The sequence below is a fragment of the Lactuca saligna genome, chromosome 3 (assembly GCF_052625555.1).
Source record: "Lactuca saligna cultivar CGN05327 chromosome 3, ASM5262555v1, whole genome shotgun sequence".
NCBI classification, from domain to species: domain Eukaryota; kingdom Viridiplantae; phylum Streptophyta; class Magnoliopsida; order Asterales; family Asteraceae; genus Lactuca; species Lactuca saligna.
Window position 1 is genome coordinate 49,635,157 of NC_136419.1, and position 15,130 is coordinate 49,650,286.

The window sequence follows — 15,130 nt, forward strand, 5'->3', positions numbered from 1 at the left end:
TTTTCTTTCTTCTTCATCTGAAACCACAAGGAAAACAAATATCTTTCTTTCTTTTATTTGGTTCTTGGTAAAACAAAATGGAGGAGGTGAGCTGGGTTTCGGTTAATGGTGGTTCGTGGCAGCCGGTGATCTCGGAGGTGGGAGTGAACCGAAAAACACAGTACCAAAGACAACAAGGTGGTGGTGTTCGGCAGTTCAACAGATCTTGAAGAAGAAGATGGTAAATAATGGTTTTAATGTCGTACAAAAGTTGTGTTACCGGTTAGTCTTAGGCTAACTGGTCACAATGATTGAAAACAATTAAAGTTAGAAATCACAATGGTTAATGTTTATAAAAATTTCTGAAAAATACTAAAAAAAAGATAACTTTAGTAAAAAGAAATAAAAAATAGAAAATAAGACAACAAAAATGGAATACTATGATTACAAGTCAAAAGAAATCTGGTGGTTCGAGCACTGCGTACGTCACACCCCACATGGACTGCTGACCTGTAAACGGTGGCAACACGTCGCCAGTCTTCTTTCATCGGCTCATCCACTGAATCGTATATTTCACGTTTCACACACTAGGCCGCCATGTTGACGAGCTAATCGGTAAATTGTTGACTCTTGACTACCCACCACCACAGTGGGTCCCAATACACGACCCCACAACGCGATGAAAGTAATGAGAACACCAACAGATTCATGACAATTAACAAGATTGGAAATTAAACTATGAAACCCATGAATGTTTCTCCACAATTTCCCTAAAAAGAGACCTTTATCAACTTACGATAGTTTCTAGTTCCCAAATCAAGAAAACTTTCTATTTTCGCTTCTGGGTTTTTGTTTTTCTTTCATCCTTTTTCGAATTCAAGGAAAAAAATGGTGGGTGTGGCTGCAATGGGAGTATTGGTTCTCATCTTGCTGTCACTGTGCTGTTTGATTTCTGGAAAAGCTGCGGAATTTTCAGAGATAAGTCAACTTCTGGAGTTGAAGAACGCCATTGTTGACCATCATAACATGCTCTCAACCTGGAAATCTTCAAACCCAAATCACTGTTCTTGGTTTGGAATCACGTGCAATTCACATGGTAGGATTTCTGAGTTGAGGATACCAGGAGGTAATTTTGTTCATTCTGGTTCTTGTTTGAGTAGTAAATATTCTGATCTTGCATTGCATGGTTCTGGGATTGTGAGGGATTGTTCTTCGTTAAAGAAAGGGAGATTTTTAGGGGGGAAACTGTCGAATGTAATTGGGAAATTTTCAGAGCTTCGGGTTCTATCGTTTCCATTTAATGAATTTAGGGGTGAATTACCCAATGGGGTCTGGGGTTTAACGAAACTTGAAGTGATTGACATCGAAGGGAATTCGATTACTGCAAATTTATCTACAATCAACTTCAAGAATTTGAAGAATTTGCAAGTTTTTAATCTAGGGTTCAATAAATTATTTGGAGAAATCCCTAATTCTCTCTCAGAATGTGAAGCTTTAAGCTTCTTAAGTCTTGCTGGAAACCAAATCGAAGGGTATGTCCCTGATTTTCTTGGTAACTTTGTGAAGTTAAAAGGGATTAATCTGTCATCAAATCAATTTATCGGATCATTACCGCATGAATTCTGGAATAATTGTCGTGTTCTTGAGCATGTTGATTTTTCCAGTAACTTCTTGACAGGTAAAATCCCTAAAAGTTTTGGAAATTGCAGCAATTTGAGAGCAATGTTCCTCTTTTCAAATGGATTTTCTGGTGTTCTTCCTTTCGAACTTTCAAACCTTCAAATGCTTGAAGTTTTAGATGTTTCCAGAAACAGAATCAGTGGAGTTCTTGATGAAAAGCTTCATGTTCGTTGTATGCGAGTGTTTGATGTTAGCAGAAATCTCATGTTTGGATCCATTCCTGATTTCATCAACCCTTGTCATCTAAACATTTCGCGACACTCTGATCCTGTCGCTAAATATCTCTCCCACCTCACTCATAAAACTCGAGTAGAAACCCGTCTTCCTTTTTCCCGATTTACCCCTGCCACGATCCATGATTTCAGTGACAATAATTTCACAGGTCCAATCCCATTGCTTCCTATGATATCAAGAACAGGGAAGAAGATCGATTATGCATTTCTAGCAGGTGGAAACAAGCTCTCGAGTGGTTTATTTCGTGAAAATCCGTTTAAAAACTGTCATAATCTAAATAGGCTTTTCATAAATGTGAGCAACAACGTCATATCCGATAGAATTCCATCCAATGTCGGCGTAAATTGGGAATGTTTGAAGTTCTTGGATGCATCAAAGAATCAAATCGCAGGTGAAATCCCTAAAAGTCTTGTTAATCTTAGAAATTTAACAGCTCTTCTTCTCAACAACAACAAGTTATCCGGCGAAATTCCTTCGGGTTTTTTGAAAATTAAGTTCAATTTTTCATTCAATAACTTATCTGGATCAATAACAATGGATCGAAATTCCATAAACTGTAAAAATTTCATTGGAAACCCATTACTCCATCGTTGCCAGCTCATTAGTTTGTCATCAGTCCCATCACAAGAACCATTGGCATTGGGTTTCGAGTCCCTAAACAGTACAGTTTCATCAGATTCAAATCAACGGAAAAAGGGTTCAAAGTATTTTGAGCTAATTTTGATTATAGTTCCATCTGTAATCATCATCATTCTCGTTGCTCTCATTCTCATATATCTTTACCAGAGAAAAAAAAAACCCACCTCAGAGATCTCCGGAATCTCACTCCCACCACCCCGATCTCCTCCTCCTCCTCCTCCTCCTCCACGTTCTCCTCACCATTGTCAACAACCAGTTGTCGTTTTCAAAGAGATAGGGGTACAATTGACCTTAGACAAAGTCGTTCAAGCAACCGGAAACTTCACTTCAAGAAACTGTATCGGGTCGGGTGGTTTCGGGTCGACTTATCGGGCCGAAATATCTCCGGGAACCATCGTGGCTGTAAAAAGACTCACAGTTGAAATGTGTCAAGGGGTCCCACAATTCAATGCTGAAATCCGAAGTCTCGGAAGAATCCGACACCCAAATCTCGTGACTTTAATCGGATATTACGCAAGCCCATCCGAAATGTTCCTAATTTACAATTATCTCCCTGGAGGAAACCTAGAAAAATTCATCCGGGAAAGACCGGTCCACGCCCTTGGATGGAATGTAATTCACAAAATCGCCCTCGGAATCGGAAACGCGCTTTCCTTTCTTCACGATCAATGTAAACCGCGAATCCTACACCGTGATGTTAAGCCGAGTAACATCTTATTAGACGAAGAGTTCAACGCGTATTTATCGGATTTCGGGTTGGCCCGTTTGTTAGATGATTTTGAGACACATGTCACCACGGGAGTGGCCGGGACTTTCGGTTACGTGGCGCCGGAATACGCGCTGACGTGTCGGGCATCGGAAAAAGCTGACGTGTACAGCTATGGAGTGATGTTGCTTGAGTTGATTTCTGATAAGAGAGCTTTGGATTCGTCTTTTTCGAGTCAGGAGAACGGTTACACGATTGTCTCGTGGGCGTGGATGCTCCGGCGAGAGGGGCGGCCGGAGGAGGTTTTCACCGCCGGATTGTGGGAAGCGGGCCCGGAGGATGTTCTTCTTGAGTTGCTTCATTTGGGTTTGGTTTGCACCGGAGATTCAGTCACAGGGAGACCTACAATGAGACAAGTTGTTCGGAAATTGAAGCAAATTCAACCCGTTTGATTCTTCCGATTCTTGAATGTTGTTGGCATGTAAATATTTTGAATTTTGGGGAGTAAAGTTATAATGTTAGTTGTTAGATTATAATAATACATATAATAGAATTTGAATCTTGGAGTCAAAATCTGAGTAATGAAAGTCAACATTAATTTACTGTGTTTATGTAAAATCGAGAAATAATAATGACGTATGAGTATGTATGATAATAAAGAAACAAAATCCAGCAATCTGTTTGCGACACCATCAAGAAGTGTAATCTTGGGCTTTGCCGTCCGCCGATAGAAACCCTCCAAATCTGCTTTGTCTTAATCTCCACCATACATTCTCTTCTGACTTATAAAACTATCATCCGCTATAGCTGGATATCCTCAGAGCTTTAAAGAACTCAAACTAGACTGTGTCTTTACAAGTCCATTTCAATGGCGGGAAGGTTTGCTAGGACAGATACTAACAGGAGTCTTGAGACATTGCTGGATCTGGACAAATCATCGAACAAAACCAAGAAGATGATGGGCAAGCTTCCGACCCGGAAAATGGAGGCGGGTCATGGGTTGGAGTTCAGTAACCTTTCGTATAGTGTGATGAAGAAACAGAAAAAAGATGGGGTGTGGGTCACTAAAGAAGCTTACCTTTTGAATGATTTATCTGGTCAAGCCATGCGAGGTGAAATTATGGCCATCATGGGCCCTAGTGGAGCAGGAAAATCGACGTTTTTGGATGCGTTGGCTGGCCGGATTGCTCAAGGTAGTCTCGAAGGGTCCGTCCATATTGATGGCAAGCCGGTAAGTACCTTTAAACATCATGGTTTAATTTGCCAGTGTCCCGCGTTAGCTAGACACAGATGCACAAAATATATATATATGTTGGAGTCTACTCTGATGTTTAATTTGGTTCAGGTAACTGCGAGCTACATGAAAATGATATCATCATATGTTATGCAAGACGATCAACTCTTTGCTATGTTGACGGTTTTCGAGACGCTCATGTTTGCAGCAGAAGTTCGTCTTCCACCTTCTTTATCACGGGCCGAAAAGAAAAACAGAGTGGTTGAGCTTCTCGACCAATTGGGCTTAACCGTATGAATCTTTAATCTTTATACCAATTTGGCCCAAAACAAAAATTTGTTTGTCTTTTGAAAAAAAATTACGATTTTGATGAATGCAGAGCACTGCCCATACATATATCGGTAATGAAGGGAGGAGAGGTGTTTCCGGTGGCGAGAGGCGGCGGGTTTCAATCGGAGTTGACATAATTCACAAACCGTCACTTTTGTTTTTAGATGAACCGACATCCGGTCTCGATTCAACTAGCGCATTTAGTGTTGTTGAAAAAGTGAAAGATATCGCCCGTAGTGGCAGTATTGTTCTTATGACAATCCATCAGCCTTCGTTTAGGATCCAAATGCTTCTTGACCGAATCACGGTTCTCGCAAGGTAAATAGTCTTCAACTTGATTCATAAAATTGAGTTCATTTCATTTGAAATTTAATAAATCTTTATTATTTCAGAGGGAAGTTGATATATTTAGGGAGCCCGAATGGTCTATCCGCACATCTTGAGGGATTCGAGCGACCTGTTCCGGAAAACGAGAACAATATTGAGTATCTTTTGGATGTGATCAAGGAGTATGATGAGTCCACTATCGGGCTCGACCCGCTCGTGTTCTACCAACGAGACGGGCTCAAGCCCGATCAAGTGGCCCAAACTCCGGTCCCAAAAACACCAAGAACACCTCGAACACCATATGGGAAAACCCCACAAAACCAAAAACACATCCCACTACGTAGCATGAATATTCCGAGTGGCAATACTACCCCTCGTGGTAATTCCACCACATTTGACTATCATGAAAACGAGTCCGACGATGAGTTTGACAATTCCCGAGAACGTAAAGTCGCACATACACCGATGAGCATGGTAGGCGGAGCGTATCATCCACGTTTAGCTTCACAATTCTACAAAGATTTTTCAGTCTGGTTGTATCACGGTGTAAAAGGTACTCCACACCGTGCACCATCATGGACCCCAGCTAGGGGTACACCTACCCCTGGCCATAGCCACAGCCAGATGACATCAGTATCTTCGAGCCTAAACCGCCGCCTCCCCAACAAGGCTACACCGATTTTCAGCCCATCTTCCGATTCTTACGTATCATATGAAAACGTGTTAGAACCGGAGGTCCTTGATGAACCGGACCTCGGGTCCAAATTTGCAAACCCGTGGTTACGTGAAGTCATGGTTCTCTCATGGCGAACCGCGCTAAATGTCATTCGTACCCCTGAACTATTTCTTTCACGTGAGATCGTTCTAACTGTTATGGGTCTCATCTTAGCTTCGCTTTTTGAAAACCTAAGCCATTATGACTTCAAAACAATCAATCGTCTTCTCAACTTCTACATCTTTGCGGTTTGTCTGGTTTTCTTTTCATCAAACGACGCAGTCCCAACTTTCATCCAAGAACGATTCATATTCATCCGTGAGACTTCCCACAACGCTTATCGTGCATCCTCGTATGTCATCTCTTCCCTCATCGTTTACCTCCCGTTTTTCGCAATCCAAGGGTTCACCTTCGCCGCCATCACCCAGTTCATCCTCCGGCTAAACAGTAACTTGTTCCACTTTTGGGTTATTCTTTACTCATCACTCATCACCACAAACGCTTACGTGATGCTCGTGAGTGCCCTAGTTCCGAGTTACATCACCGGCTATGCGGTGGTCATAGCCACCACCGCTTTGTTTTTCTTGACTTGTGGGTTCTTCTTGAAGGCCTCTCACATCCCCCCTTACTGGATCTGGCTGCACTATATATCTGCGATCAAGTACCCTTTTGAGGCGTTGTTGGTGAACGAGTTTAAAGGCAACCGATGTTACACCGGAAACTTCTCCGAGTTATCGCCGGGTCCTCTTGGTGAAGTGAAGATAAGCCAGGCTCATAAGAACGACCCCACAAAGCAAGGGCTTGATTGTTTGTTGATTGGAGAAGATGTGTTGAAATCGATGGATATAAAACTGGAGAACGTGTGGTATGATATTGGGATTTTGTTGGCTTGGGGAGTTTTGTATCGTCTGTTGTTCTATGTCGTTCTGAGATTTTATTCCAAGAACGAAAGAAAATGATCGAGTTTTTTGATGTTCGAGAGCTTTGTGTATCTTAACACGTTCAAGAACCCGTCATTGTTAAATTCAAGCTCGAGCTCAAGTTTGCTGGTCGTAAGCTAAAATCAAACTCGATTAGATTGCTAAATGAAAATTCTTGTGTAAGCTTGAAAAAAGATGGGTTACGAAATGTCTATTAATATTGTACTTCATAAAACAAGTTCAATTAGAAAGTTTGAATATATCAATGAAAATTGTTGATTAAAGTTTGATCAAAAAGTTTTGAAACATATATACGACTCAAGTAGGTCAAGAAGAATTCGATTCACGTATCTTTATATATTCCTGAGTAGTGTGCAACAAATTAAAGCTGAATTTCAATGATTTTGTTTTAGTTTAATGTTTACTAGAGAGTATACAAATTAAAGCTGAATTTCAATGTTTTTGTTTTAGTTTAATGTTTCTTCTTCAGAAGTCTTTATTTTAAAAAACCTCTGCGTATGTTCTTCTTGGCGCAACACTTGTTTTGCCTCTTCTTACTTCTTCCAACATCTTCTTTTTTTATTGATAAAATATTGATTATATATTTCTGAAATCTTATTTCACATTTTTTTATTCTTGTTGATTTTTTTTTTCTTTTTTTTTATATTGAATAATAATACTTTGTTGATGAAATATCATTATTTTATACTAAAATATCATTATTTTTTGTTAAAATATCATTATTTTTTGTTAAAATATTATTATTTTTGCTGAAATATCATAAATTCTTATTGAAATGTTATAAATTATTAAATTTTCAGTACTAAAAAACAATTTTTGGATTATAAAATTAGTTTATTCTAATTTTTTAATATCTGCAGTAGTATGCAGATGTTAAAAAAACAAACACGCTTTCTAATTACAGTCTGCAGCCGTTTAGTCCACCTCTTCTAGTGCAGAGGGTTGCAGAGGTGATCCACAAACTTTGTGAATTTTACTTCAAAAAAACAAACGGCACCTTAATAATTTCATTAATAATCATATTAATAATAGCATGTTTAACAAATTATTTAAGCAATGCATTATTATTCAATTTTAAGTTAGCAGGAAAAGAACCTTTCGGTAAGCAAATGCAAAACCTTTAGTCTCCAAAACCTTACATTTGCTAATTGGACATTTTGTGTATAATATTCGAAGCCAAATAATAATGCAAAATGCTTAAAGAATTTGCTGACTGTACTGATATAATTTTTAATGGGAAAAAAATAGTCTCAAAATGCTTATTGTGGATCAAATCACTTTTTATGATTGAAAATGTTTTAATAACAAAAATATGAAAATTGAAATTAAATTCCAAGCATAGACGGGAGTTTAGAACCTGTTTTTCCTGTTTAATAACTAACATGTATCATTGTTTCTCACATGCTATTATTTCGTAATATCCTACAAATAGATTTTGATATGTATTCAGATACCATCAATTAGACACAACTACCTTCCTCTTTGTTTATATATATATATATATATATATATATATATATATATATATATATATATATATATATATATATATATATATATATATATATATATATATATATATATATATATATATGATTTTAACATTGAAAAATATCAAAAACACCATAAACAACAACAAAAAAAAAAAACAGGAAATCATCAGCCAAAACAAAAAGTTGGTACCAATGAAAAACTTTTTCAATTGTTAGTTTTTTTTTTTTTTTGGAAAAATAAAATGAGTGTCTAAAAAGATGTTGAAATTTTTTATCAAAAAAAAAAAAACAATATGTAAAACGGAAAGATTACCGGTAAACCTCCTAAATGAGTTTAATCGAAATAAAAATTAAGAGTTTTTTTGAAATAAAAAAATTAGTTTTTATTTAAACATAAAAAATTATATATATATGTATATATATGTATATATATATATATATATATATATATATATATATATATATATATATATATATATATATATATATATATATATATATGGTTAGATTCATGTGAGACGACCTAATTTTACGAGACCGTGAGATGCATTTTTTTATTTTTTTTTATTTTTTTTAGTTAATTCAAGTTCCGAAAATAATATTTAAAAAAAGAATTTTTTGATTTTTCCATTTATTTTGCATTTTAAAATTATTTTTTAGAATATGTCAGTGTAATATTCTATTTAGAATATTTCACGTATTTTTCAAAAAAAAAAAAGGGATATTTTTTTAATTTTTTTTAGTTAATTCAAGTTCCGAAAATAATATTTAAAAAAAGAATTTTTGATTTTTCTATTTATTTTGTATTTTAAAATTATTTTTAGATTTGGTCTCACGGTCTCACAAAATTAGAATGGTTTCAAATGAACCTGAATATCTCTCTCTCCCTCCCTCTCTCTCTCTCTCTCTCTCTATATATATATATATATATATATATATATATATATATATATATATATATATATATATATATATATATATATATATAAACTCTCTTATTCAATTAATTAGAGATTGAGTTAAAATTTTCGAACAATCTTCTTTAATAAATGAAGGTTTTTTTTTGCCACTTGTCATACTCTCATTCATTTTGTCACATGTCATTTTGTGGTTATTTTGAATTAATTTTTATTCTATATGTAATTTTATGGTTTTCCTATTTTATTAAATTTCATATGGTATTTAAATTTAATAATAAATACATATCAATTTCATTAATTGATTTTCCTTATAATTTCAAAATTTTAAAATAAAATCTCATTAATTTACTTTGATTATTTTATCTAAATGATTTGTTTAAATTTAAAAGAAAAAAACACTTTAATTTTAATAATTCAATATTTTTATCATTTTTCTTATAAATTCAAAATTTTCAAATGTTTATACATATGTAATTGTTTTAAATACACCCCTGTAACACATGGCTTCACACCTAGTTTTTGAATAAAACTAAAATACTCACAAGGATCCACACAATATTGTCTTCAATCCTATCGAGCTTTATAACACTCCTCGAATTAGGAAATACGTAGTCATTTATAAAGAAATAACCTAATAAAGTGTGAAAGCCACAAACTCATACATAACGCAATTAACAATACTCTTACTACAATCATCAAAAGCCAATATCTTATTTAAACATCAGCATCCAATTGCTACTTCGATTAATCCATACAACTACAAGTCTTCATAAAATATCCTTTTATCTCACGATACAAGTTACTTTAAACATTTTTTAATCGAGAGAAACATCATAAAAAGTGTTAGGCCTAAACAAAGATAGTGAGTAATGTATGAGTAATATACAAATCATACGCTATAGGTTGGAAAATCAGGTTTTTCCGGTTTGAACATACTTTGTGAACCTATACATTTTCAAAATAGATAAATGGTTACATATGTGTGATATTATGATATATTTGTTTCGGTATAATAAACGTCCATAATAACAACATTCGGGTTGATAAAAAATTAATCATCAAAGTTTGGTGTATGATAGAAGCGGTTGGAGAAGATGTTAAATGACTTTTTAGCTATCCTACATAGACGTGTGACAGAAATAAAAAGTGTTTATATAAAGATAAGTTTTGAAAGTTTGGAAGACTTATTAGCCTTTATATAAATATAAGTTTCTTAAGTTTGTAAGACTTATAACATCAATAGTTTGATTTTTTTTAATACCAAAATCTTTCTTTATAGCAACTACAAATTTTAGTTATGTTTGAGTAATTAACGGGGTGTTTGTTTTAGCTTATCAAATACATATTTTTCGAATTTATTTTTTATAAGCTTATTTTTTTGGCTTATTTTTCAACTTATGAGCTTATTATGACTTACGTTAAGAAAATAAGCTAAGCTCACGAAAAATAAGCTAGAAAAAAATGAACTTATAAAATAAGACCTTAATAAGCTAAAACAAACACAATACAAATTATCTGCAACCATTTTAAACCATCGAAATGCATTGAACTCTCTTATCTAGTGTCTCTCCTACATGACGAACCATTGTATCTCATGTTACATATGTCATGGGATGCAAACATCCGGAATCGATAACCTACAGTTTAACTCTCTTATCAAAATATATGCCATTAGATGATGAAATGTTATGTCAATGAAGTTACATGATAGTGTTACAAGTGGAAGGACCAAAGTGATTATATATATATATATATATATATATATATATATATATATATATATATATATATATATATATATATATATATATATATATATATATATATATATATAGGTTATAGTCCATGAAAACCATGGTTACAAAAATAATTAAAATTTCATAGTAAAAGTCATAATTATGAATCAATTATTTTCAATAAATTATTAATTTTTGTAGGATTTTTTTATAGAAATACAATTAATTTTTGGTAATCATAATTAAAATTTATTCAAGACGAATTTATATATATATATATATATATATATATATATATATATATATATATATATATATATACTTAATAGTGTCACTTGTCATTTTCGTATAATTTATGTTTTCTTTTTAAATACTCTATAAAAATATACTTGTCATTTTCTAATGAGAGAGAGAGAGAGAGATGTAGTGTCTGAGAGCAATTTCAAGAACATGTCATATACTACATATAAATGCAATATTTTTTACGAAGTTTTTACGATGATTTTATTTAAAGGTTTTGCAATGTTTTTATTTAACAATGATTTACGATATGACACTTATTTTTGAAACTTCTTCATTGAAAATACAAATGCATGCAACTTAGCATCGGTTGATGTAAGTGATTTTTATACACTTAGTCTGGTGGGTATGGGCAAACACCGCTCCCCTTCACAGTTATTGGGCGTTATACATCTGCGCGTTGTTCCCGCTACCACCACCACCTTCCATTGACGCCGTTTTTCTTCTTTTTCTTAAAAACGCCGATATAGGCGTCGCCCACACCTACCAGCCTTATAAGGATTTAATCCTATTTTGTCTACTAAACTTGTTTGTCTTTGTATAATTGATCTTCATGATCCATCTATTAGGACCAAGACTTGATTGTGAGTTAAGAATTCGGATTGAAAATTAGAAGCATGTGTATTGCATCCAAAATTGATTTTGTATTTATAGAGTAAATTACATGAATTGTCTCTTGTGTAAGTGACAAAAATATGTTTAATCCTTATTTTTAAAAATTAACTCGAACTGTCCCTTAAACCGTAAAAAATTGCACGCTTAGTCCCTAACAACATAAAATGACTATATTACCCTTTTCAATTTATTTTTAATTATTTTTAATATTTCAAATTAATTTTAATTATTAAGATATATATATTTTAATTTATTATTATTTTTTTAAAAAAAAAAAATAAAGTAGGCCCACCACATACACCCTTTTAGGCGTGTTAAACCCAACAAATAATAGAGGTGCAATGGACTCTAAATACATTGACTTAATGCACTAAAAAGTAGTGCAAGGCAAGCATGATCAAACCACAAAGACACGGGATAAAAGTCTATCCTCTTTGTGCAAGGTACTTTGATCACAATGTTGGATTAAATGTTTAAGTCCATAACTATATTTGGTATGTACTTGATCCAATGGTAGCATGGTCCTTTTAGGTTGCATTCACCAAAGAAACTTGACTGGATGAATAATGGAGAAAGAGGTTATTATGGCTTATTAATATATTATATGAATAGTATATTAAAGGAGAAATCATGTTGTTTAGATAATATTGGTCAAGAATTAATTTTGTGGTCAAAAGAGATTAATTAAATCAAGGGGACTAATGTTGTAATTATAAGATAGTTATATGGTTGGGCTTAGGACCCATAAGGAAGCAATAGACGAATTCTATGTGGGAGCCCACATAAAAATTGTCCAAGGGGCCTTTTGGAAGGATCCTTTGAGCTGCTTAAGGACTAAGCAACTGGATTAGGGTTTTGACCGAAACCCTAACTGCTTAGCTATATAAGGAGTCCTTGGGGTAACCAAAATCGGCCACTTGAACCCTAAGAAGGATAGCTAGCCGATTTTTGAACTTCCTCCCTCTCTTTCTAAGATTCTCCAATTGCTTTGGTGTTTTTGATTCATTAGAGGCATCACATTTGAGGTGCTAGGTTCTCATAAGCTCAAGATCCTCAAGTTACTATCAAAGGTAACATTCTAACTTGTTTATTAGATGTAATTTTCGATTTTGGTATGCTAGATCTAAGGTTTACAAGCTTTGGATGATTATTGCATGTACAATTAGAAAAACCTAGATCCAAAGCATTAGGGTTTGCATGTGTACCATAGGATTGGTGTTTTGCTCATAACCCAAAAGTGGTATCAGAGCCTAGGTTATTTTTATTTTACATTTGATGCATAGCTAATTTTTTCAAAGCTGAGAAATCAAAAAGTTGTCCATCTGTCTGATGAACTCGTCGAGTCACCTGATGAACTCGACAAGTCAGGGCAACTCGACGAGTCCAGTTAGTGACTCGGTGAGTCGGGTCGTCAGATGGCTGATTTTTCGGGATTTTGTCTAAATTTGAATTAGAATAATTACCAAAAACGTTTTTGACTGATAAAATTCGATTTTTTCAATATAGTATTGATTATCCGAAGTCTGAAAAGTGGAAAGAGGCTATGGGCAGCGATATTAAGTCCATGTATGACAATCGAGTTTGGAACGTGGTTAACAATATATCGGGTCGTAAGACAGTTGGGTGCAAATAGATCTTCAAGAAGAAGACCGACATGGGTGGGAAAGTACACACGTATAAGGCACGATTGGTCGCGAAGGGCTTTACTCAAACTCCCATAGTTAACTATGATGAGACCTTCTCACCTGTAGCGAAGATTAAATCTAGAAAGGGTTATGCTAGCCATAACTGCGTTTTATGATTATGAAATATGGCAGATGGATGTCAAAACCACTTTCCTTAATGGGAATTTGGCTGAAGATGTTTACATGAGTCAGCCAGAGGGTTTTGTCAATGCAGAGCACCCTAATAGAGTGTGTAAGCTTGAGAAATCAATTTATGGATTGAAACAAGCATCTCGCAGATGGAATCTTTGTTTCGATGAGAAAGTCAAAGAGTTTGTTTTTCGAGAAGTGAGGATGAGTCTTGTGTGTATGTTAAAGCTAGTGGGAGTATAGCTAGCTTTCTCGTATTGTATGTGGATGACATACTGCTCATAGGAAACGATGTCCCAACCTTGCAGGAGGTTAAGTCCTGGGTTGGGAAGTGTATTGCTATGAAGGACCTCGGAGGAGCTGTTGATATTCTTGGGATAAGGATATTGAGAAATAGGAGTAAAAGACTAATAGGACTTAGTCAAAGTACTTACTTGGATAAAGTGTTAAAACGTTTTAGCATGGAAAATTCCAAGAAAGGGTAGTTACCAATCCAAAGCAATACCAAGTTGAGTAAGACTCAAAGCATGAGTATCGAAGCCGAGATAGCAGAGGTAAGTCGAGTACCTTATGCTTCTGATGTTGGCTCAATCATGTATGCTATGACTTGTACTTGCCCTGATGTGGCCTTCACTTTGAGAATGGTCAGCAGATATCAAGGTAACCCTGGTAGAGCGCATTGGACTGTAGTAAAGAACATTCTCAAGTACCTGCGAAGGACTAAGGAATGGTTCCTTATCCTTGGTGGGAGTGATGATTTGAGAGTACGAGGGTATAGTGACGCCAGTTTTCAGACCGAAAAAGATAATTTCCGATCTCAGTTAGGTTGGGTCTTTACCTTGAACGGAGGAGCGATGACTTGGAAAGGCTCCAAGCAGGAGACCATAGCTGATTCAACGTGCGAATCAGAGTACACATCAGCAAGCGAAGCGTCGAAGGTGGCAATATGGCTAAAGAACTTCATCGAAGACCTTGGAGTTGTACCGGCCATAAAGGAGCCTATGGATATTTTCTGTGATAACGAAGGTGTGGTTGCCTTGACTAAGGAACCGAGGTAGATACAGGAATATCGATAGAAAATATCATTTCATTAGACGTCGGGTAGAAGAAGGACTCCTCGTAGAGAAGAGGGTATCGTCAGAGGATAACCCAACAGATCCCCTTACGAAGTGATTGAGTAGGGTTAAGCACTTGCAGCACACTATGAGCATTAGGCTGAAAGACGATATTAGTTTTAGTGATTAGATAGCTTTTAGAAACTTGTAATAGATAAATTGTAATTAACATTTGATAAATAAATAAATGAGTATTATTTATGAGTAAAGTTATTGTCTTGTGTTAATTATTTATCATTGTTTCATTTTGCATGTTTTGACTTCCTAAATAATAAGATTATTTAAACTATCCACAATCGATCATACATTGGAAGTAGGTATGAAAGAAGACTATCATGAATTAGCTTGTAGA

At 34.9% G+C, this 15,130-nt stretch overlaps 2 protein-coding genes across 2 annotated transcripts; both read left to right on the forward strand.

Moving 5' to 3' along the window:
* The first annotated feature begins 688 nt into the window (after nucleotides 1–688).
* LOC145036488 (LRR receptor-like serine/threonine-protein kinase RPK2) lies at nucleotides 689–3,811 on the forward strand. Its single transcript, XM_078984946.1, has one exon. The coding sequence runs from the start codon at nucleotides 868–870 to the stop codon at nucleotides 3,688–3,690; it is 2,823 nt and encodes a 940-aa protein (XP_078841072.1). The 5' UTR covers nucleotides 689–867; the 3' UTR covers nucleotides 3,691–3,811.
* A 147-nt stretch (nucleotides 3,812–3,958) lies between these two features.
* On the forward strand, nucleotides 3,959–7,050 carry LOC145036489 (ABC transporter G family member STR-like). The gene is made up of 4 exons (XM_078984947.1): nucleotides 3,959–4,469; nucleotides 4,584–4,763; nucleotides 4,852–5,120; nucleotides 5,195–7,050. The coding sequence occupies exons 1-4, from the start codon at nucleotides 4,107–4,109 to the stop codon at nucleotides 6,801–6,803; spliced, it is 2,421 nt and encodes an 806-aa protein (XP_078841073.1). The 5' UTR covers nucleotides 3,959–4,106; the 3' UTR covers nucleotides 6,804–7,050.
* Nucleotides 7,051–15,130: the final 8,080 nt, after the last annotated feature.